Source organism: Triticum urartu, unplaced genomic scaffold (assembly GCF_003073215.2).
Source record: "Triticum urartu cultivar G1812 unplaced genomic scaffold, Tu2.1 TuUngrouped_contig_4444, whole genome shotgun sequence".
In the NCBI taxonomy this organism is placed as follows: Eukaryota; Viridiplantae; Streptophyta; class Magnoliopsida; order Poales; family Poaceae; genus Triticum; species Triticum urartu.
This window is the reverse complement of record NW_024115034.1, coordinates 5,166-12,119: the sequence shown is the minus strand read 5'-3', so window position 1 is coordinate 12,119 and position 6,954 is coordinate 5,166. Positions and strand designations below refer to the sequence as shown.

The following is a 6,954-nucleotide window of genomic DNA, read 5'->3' as shown; positions in this document are numbered from 1 at the left end:
GAGGTGCTGCCCGAGGTCAGCCACAGCGCTCCCGAGGTGCTGCCCGAGGTCAGCCACAACGCTCCCGAGGTGCTGTCCTTAGCTGCCGAGATGATGCCCGAGGTCAGCCACAATGCTGCTGAGGCGCCGTCCTTGGCTGCTGAGGCACAGCCGGTGGCCAACCAAGATGCTGCCGCCGAGGCGTCACCAAAGGCCAGCCACTCTGACGACATCGTCATGGTGGACGCCGAGGCGCAGCTCAATGCTCAAGGCGACGCAGACCTCATGGGCCCCTGCGCATTCCCGGCGCCCATGGAGAAGAAGAAGAAGGAAGAGGAGGGGGATGGGTCCAATGCTGCCGTCCCCCCTCAGCACCAAATGGATGCGCATCCTGCTCCTGTAACAGAGGCTGAATCTGCCGGCGAGGCGGCAACACAGGACACGGGAGTCGAGCCCAGCACTGCTGCCGCACATGCAATGCCAGACGCTGAAGAGGGTGCTAGCATGGAATTGGACGCACCTTTGGCTTTGCTTGAGTTCACTGCTGGATCAAGTGGACACAGTGTACTGGACAGTGTGTTGGCTGATACTCCTATGGCCGCCGAGGATGCCACCATGCCTGCTTCCACTGCCATGGATGCTGAGGATGCCGCCACACCAGTTTCCAGTGCCAAGACCATCAAGCCTAAAAGACGCTTCACACGGTCGCTGCTTGGACTGGACAGAGAGACCGCAGCCAGTGAAATTATAGGAGATGCCTCGCTTGATTTGTCTGCAACACCAGGGAGGAGGTTCACAAGGTCACTGCTCAAGTCAAAGGTGGAGGCGCCTCCTGCCAGCAGCCCGGTTGTGCCTGAAGAGCCCGTTGAAAGCACACCAGAGACCCCTCCATCGGTGACCAAGATGGAGATGAAGATGTCCAAGAAAGTTGCCTGCCTCTCAAAGCACCCAGGCAACACCAGAGATTTGCTCAGCACAGGACTGCTCGAGGGAATGCCGGTTATGTACATCATCCCTAATAGCAAGGTATGGGACAATCAGTCATAAGTTTTATCAACAGTTTCTTGTCTGTCAGCACCACTTTACTCCATTTGAGGATTGCACGAGCCTATCACCGCACCAGTATTTTGTTAAGCTTAATGATATATTAGGTTAGCCGTGTAATCAGTATTCAGGGAGTTTTTCTGTTCAGTTAATACATACATGTGTTTGCTTTTGCCGTGTTAAGTTTGCTAAACCTTGACAATAGTGAATCCATCTGTGACGGAATGCCAGTAGCTTTGATGACACTTTCTGTTATTTGAGAACTTCCAGGTACTAGTTACAATCAAATGTGTGATAACTTGTTGGGGACCAACAGTCTCATCCTATTTGCCTCAGTTTTCAATGCAACACTTGTAGCTATGCCATGTTATATTGTGATGAAGTAGCAATGAACCCCACATCTTGCTGCTCAAGATGCCTTGTGTAATATATAAATATTATCTCTCTTTTTTAGAGCATGAAATTTTAATGCAGTACAATTAATATCAATGTTGTTTGCAAGTTGCAGAAGCCTGTGCTGAAAGGTGTGATTGCAGGTTGCAATATACGTTGCTTTTGTGTTAGGTGTGATGGCTCCAAGGTTAGTACTCCTTCCCTTCAAAAGGAAAAATAGGTTAGTGCTAACTACCGTATCTGTAAGCCGTTGCAGGACACAAAAATGTTTACGTAATGTTGCTCTCCTTCTGAATTTTACAGGCTATTACTACATATTTCTTTGAACTACATGCTGGAAGCAGCAAAAAACACCCTGCAGAGTACATCTACTTAGCAAATGGTAATAGTTTGCGGGATGTGCTGCGTGCCTGTGAAAGTTCTCCTTTGGATTCTCTAGATAAAACAATCCAGTCCTGCATTGATCCCATGCTTACAAGGACCCGCACGAATTGTCTGAACTGCAACGGTGAGACTTTCATGCTTATGTAATTCAGGGAGTTGTAGTAGTTTCCTTTGGTGCCTTTGCTTATGTCTCCTAATGTTGCAGGTGAGCTACCTTCACAAACGGAAGAACAGTTTCTGTGCCATCAGTGTTGCCCAGAGTCGAACCAACCTCAAGATCCTACTTCCCCGTTGGCATACAGCAAGAGCAGTTCCAGGTGTGCAATTTAATAAGCATAATAATGTGCTAGATGTGCTCTTATGTCTAATTAACTAGAGGCCAAGAGCTATTATTTACACTGTTCTATCATAAGGAAATAAAATTTAATGGCTGCAAAATTTGTTCAAGAGCTATTACTTTACACCCTTTTGTTATAAGAAAATAAGTTGTCTGTATCGCTATCTGACAATACTGTTGACTTCTAGTTTGGAACTTATGTTTTATTTACAAATGACATTCCTTTCCATGTTCTGTTTTGGGGTGCCAATAGTCTGACTCCAAGTTCCAAGGAATCTTTGTTGAAGAGGATGTCGGCAAGCAAAGGCGCGAGTACTGGAAAAGTAACAACAAAGTCGGTACTTCTAGTTCTGTTAGTTCTCCCTTTTAGTTTCTCACTATTGAGCACTTAACTCACTGGTCCCTGCTTGGCATATTTTCAGGGATACGGGGCTACACAAACTGGTATTCAAGGTTTTGCTTGACGGTACTGAAGTAACCTACTATGTTGATGGGCAGGTTTGGAGCAAGATCTATTATTTCCTTATTTAACCACACCCTGTGTTTTTTTTTGTTGTTGATAATTTGCACTTGCACTGTGTAGAAAATAATCGATGGATACATCAAGGATCAAAGAATCTACTGTAACCATTGCAACAAAGTGGTGCGGCCCCTTTCTCGTCAAAGCTATTTTTTACTGCGTATCCATTTTTTCCCCTGTGAATTGACCTTTTATGAGGAATATCCAGGTCAGCCCCTCGGCGTTCGAAGCTCATGCGGGCGAGGGATCAAGACGCAAACCGTAAGTCGGCTGCATCCTCTTTTTAGCTTATAACAACCTGCACTTGTCTGCTTGCTCTTATTTATCACATTGCTATCAGGTATGACAACATCTATACGTCAAATGGGGTATCCCTGCATGAGCTGTCGATGAGAATATCAAAAGACATGCAATTGTCGGAACGTGAAACTGATGATCTGTGCAGAGAATGTGGTCTAGGAGGGGATATTTTCCCTTGCAAAATGTGTCCAAGGTCATTTCACCCAGGTAGAGCCTTCCATCTTCCTAAAAGTAACGGTCAATAATGCGCTAAGAGTGGTATTTTTCAGTTATTCTCTCGTAAATGATCACCTCAACCAATCTAATATGGATCTGCTTACTTACAATCTGTAGCTTGCGTTGGGCTGCCTGGATTTCCCTCGGAGGAGTGGTTTTGTGATAACTGCACCATCCTCGTTCAGAAAGAAAAGGCTTTAGCAGCAAATAAGAATGCCAAGGCTGCTGGGAGGCAGGCCGGAGTCGATTCTATTGAGCAGATTTTGAAGAGGGCTATTAGAATCGTCCCAATCTGTGATGACCTTGGTGGATGCGCCTTATGCAAGTGAGTACTATTTGTCCTAAAATGTTGCTAGCTATGCTGTCACTTTCTTTCCTTATTTTTTGACTACTTTGTATTCTTGTAATAATCTTTCCGGCAAATCTTCTTGGTGCAGGAAAAAGGATTTTAACAATTCAGTATTTGATGAGCGCACTGTGATACTCTGCGATCAAGTATGCCTTCTGCATTTCTAGAAATTGCATCTTGATCGTTACTGCTTAAATTCAACTTATGATCCTGATATTAAGACACATTTTTCTTCCATCTTTTTTCTGTGCTGTTCAGTGCGAGAAAGAATACCATGTAGGATGTTTGAGGAGTGAATGGCAGGTTGACCTGAAGGTTAGCACTTAAAAACTTCATCTCCACATTTAAGTTTTTATGTGCATGATATATTCACATGAAACAGACAGTGCTGACATCTTTGGTGGAAGATAACACAGTTAGCTTGTTTATGCTCTGCAGGAATTACCAGAAGGGGAGTGGTTCTGTTGTGATAGTTGCTCTGAGATACGCTCCTCTTTGGACAAGATGATTTCTGAAGGAGCTCAGCCTTTGTCGGAGTCAGACCTTGATATCATAAGAAAGAAACACGAGTCAAAAGGTTTGATCATGGACACCGATACAGAGATCAGATGGCAATTGGTTGCTGGTAGAAGTGCCACTGAAGATGGCAACTCATTGCTTTCTTCTGCTGTCCCAGTTATTCATGTATGCGCTGCATTTTTTTAATCTTGTATGCTGCATTTTGTTCCGCCTCTTACCTCACTATTTTATACTGACTGGTTCACTTGTCTGGTTGTTTTCTCCTTGCAGCAATCTTTTGATCCAATCATCGAAGCCCATACTGGTAGGGATCTAATTCCTGAGATGGTCCACGGGTAAGAGAAGACAACTGTTTCCCAATATTTTGTTCAGTGCCTAGAGTAGAACTGTGTTAAATGGGATTTCTCTTTTCTACCAGGAGGAGACCTAAAGAAGGAATGCCAGGCCAAGATTACAGTGGAATGTACTGTGCGGTCTTAACTGTAGGGTAAGAAATTTTTTATCATTTGAAACAAAAAATTGGCCATACTTTTGCATCCAGTGTTACTGAATTCTGCTTGCCTATCGCAGTTCTACTGTCGTGTCGGCAGCACTCTTGCGTGTCATGGGAGGTGACGTGGCCGAACTGCCACTGGTTGCTACAAGTATGGATCTTCAAGGACTGGTGAGTTTACAGTTGCTGCTTAGCATTATATCATCCATGCATGCAGTCGAAAAATGTAGTTCTATAAAGAGTCTGACCTGTGTGTTATGGCGTATTGATTCCATACTGATTTTTATTTTCTAAAATGATTAATTTTTTGTGCTGATAAAAACAGGGCTACTTCCAAGTGTTGTTCTCATGCATCGAAAGGCTGCTAGTTTCACTGAAGGTGAAGCACTTCATGCTTCCAGCCGCACATGAAGCTGAAGCCATCTGGATGAAGAAGTTTGGTTTCTCTAAAATCCCTCAGGATCAGGTTTGTTTTGCTGTCTGCTATTTTGTTGTGTTGAGATGATGGAGAGAGTAAATCTAATCGAACTGACTGGTTGTGCAGATGGAAGCTTATCTTAACGGGGGACACCTCACCGTATTCCATGGAACCTTGAACCTGTACAAGGCCGTTCCATTGCCTGAATCTTAGCATGGATGTCGAAAGCCGCCCTTTGCTGCTTAATGGAGATATGCTCATCAGACATGTTTGTCATTTGAGGCTCTGCTGGTAACTGTACATAATAAGATGATGAAGCATGGCGAAAAGATGATGATAGTTACTGCAAATCTAAAAGAGGGGAGCATAGAAGATACCAGAAATGTTTGATCCTGTGGTGAAGATAGATGTGGAGATGCTGGAACAGGGGAAATCAGTGGTTCTCTGCCAGCTTTTGTTTTCGTTTTGTACTTTTAGTAGCGCGTTGAGCTGAGCCGCCATGCCGGGAAGCAAGCGTTGCTGTCTTTCGATGTAAATGCCTGGCCGTCTCAGGAACTGCGGAATTTTGAGGCGATGTTGTCTGTTGGGTTGCGGCGGTTGAAATTTTGATCTCCTAATTGGTGGGGTGGCGCGTTTGTAAGAAAGAGTTGGTTTCGTCGGTGTGGTTGTCGAATTTTGATGAGAAATGAGGAGAGATGTGGGGGTTGGATAAATTGGTTGGTTGTTTGTACCTTACCTTGAGAGTTTTTACCTTTTGACTCATGTGTTGGCTTTAGCTTCCTTGTGTGCATTATTACATGTGTGTGGTCGTAGCATCAAAGTGGTGTGTTTTGCTTTGCCCCACATCCTATAGAAAGCAATTTCAAAATGTCGTCTATATTTTGGTTTCTGCGGATGCATGACTTTAACCAACAGTTTACCTTGTTAGGTAGCAAAAAATGTGGCATGAAATTGAGATTTATGTTGTAAGATTTGTATTTTAAAATTTTACAAGCAAAAGGGCCCGTGCGTTACAACAACAACAACAACAACAACAAAGCCTTTAGTCCCAAACAAGTTGGGGTAGGCTAGAGGTGAAACCCATAAGATCTCGCAACCAACTCATGGCTCTGGCACATGGATAGCAAGCTTTCACGCACCCCTGTCCATAGCTAGCTCTTTGGTGATACTCCAATCCTTCAGGTCTCTCTTAACGGACTCCTTCCATGTCAAATTCGGTCTACCCCGCCCTCTCTTGACATTCTTTGCACGCTTTAGCCGTCCACTATGCACCGGAGCTTTTGGAGGCCTGCGCTGAATATGCCCAAACCATCTCAGACGATGTTGGACAAGCTTCTCTTCAATTGGTGCTACCCCAATTCTATCTCGTATATCATCATTCCGGACTCGATCCTTCCTCGTGTTCCTTTGGTTCTCATGGAAGGAAATTTGTGCCTCAACAATAATCAAATCTATGTTTCTTGCGGAAGCAAAAAAACGCGTTTTTTTCTTTTCTGAGAGGCACGGTCGTGCTTCTCGCGGTAGTATTTTTGTATCTCCACGAAAGCAAATCAGTGTTTCTTGTGAAAAAATCACACAAAAAAGTTAAAATTTATTCTTCAAAATCGAGGGAAAACTGAAAAGCCGAAAACCTACGAAAAAACCTATCTGAAACCCAGAAATGTGTACAATTTTTTTCCCAAAAGGAGCGCCACGCGACACATGGCAGCGCATGCACACACCACTTGGCGCACTCTCGTCCCATCAAAGTGACCCTTGCGGAGCTCTCACAAAGGGTACCCCTTGACTAGTGTTTTTTCTTCTTTGAGGGAACCCATTGATTAGTTTTTTTTTGAGAAATACCTGTAAGTTTATTTATACTCATAACAATTACATGTACACGCATTTGGACCTAGATCCAAAAAAATACAGAGTAACTCCTATGACTAAGAATTATAATGTAGTCTTTTGTAAACACCTTCTTCGTGGTATCAATCTCTGCTCAAAAGAATACTCCAAAGAC

The 6,954-nt window shown here is 43.9% G+C and overlaps 1 protein-coding gene across 1 annotated transcript; it reads left to right on the top strand.

Annotated features, from left to right (window-relative positions):
• Positions 1-6: 6 nt before the first annotated feature.
• On the top strand, positions 7-5,727 carry LOC125527832. Its single transcript, XM_048692342.1, has 18 exons — positions 7-1,005; positions 1,532-1,603; positions 1,720-1,924; positions 2,006-2,117; positions 2,391-2,471; positions 2,560-2,635; positions 2,721-2,780; positions 2,866-2,918; positions 2,998-3,164; positions 3,291-3,498; positions 3,611-3,668; positions 3,781-3,837; positions 3,961-4,206; positions 4,312-4,376; positions 4,460-4,528; positions 4,612-4,705; positions 4,860-5,000; positions 5,079-5,727. Exons 1-18 carry the CDS (start codon positions 91-93, stop codon positions 5,163-5,165), a joined length of 2,766 nt encoding a protein of 921 aa, XP_048548299.1. The 5' UTR covers positions 7-90; the 3' UTR covers positions 5,166-5,727.
• Positions 5,728-6,954: the final 1,227 nt, after the last annotated feature.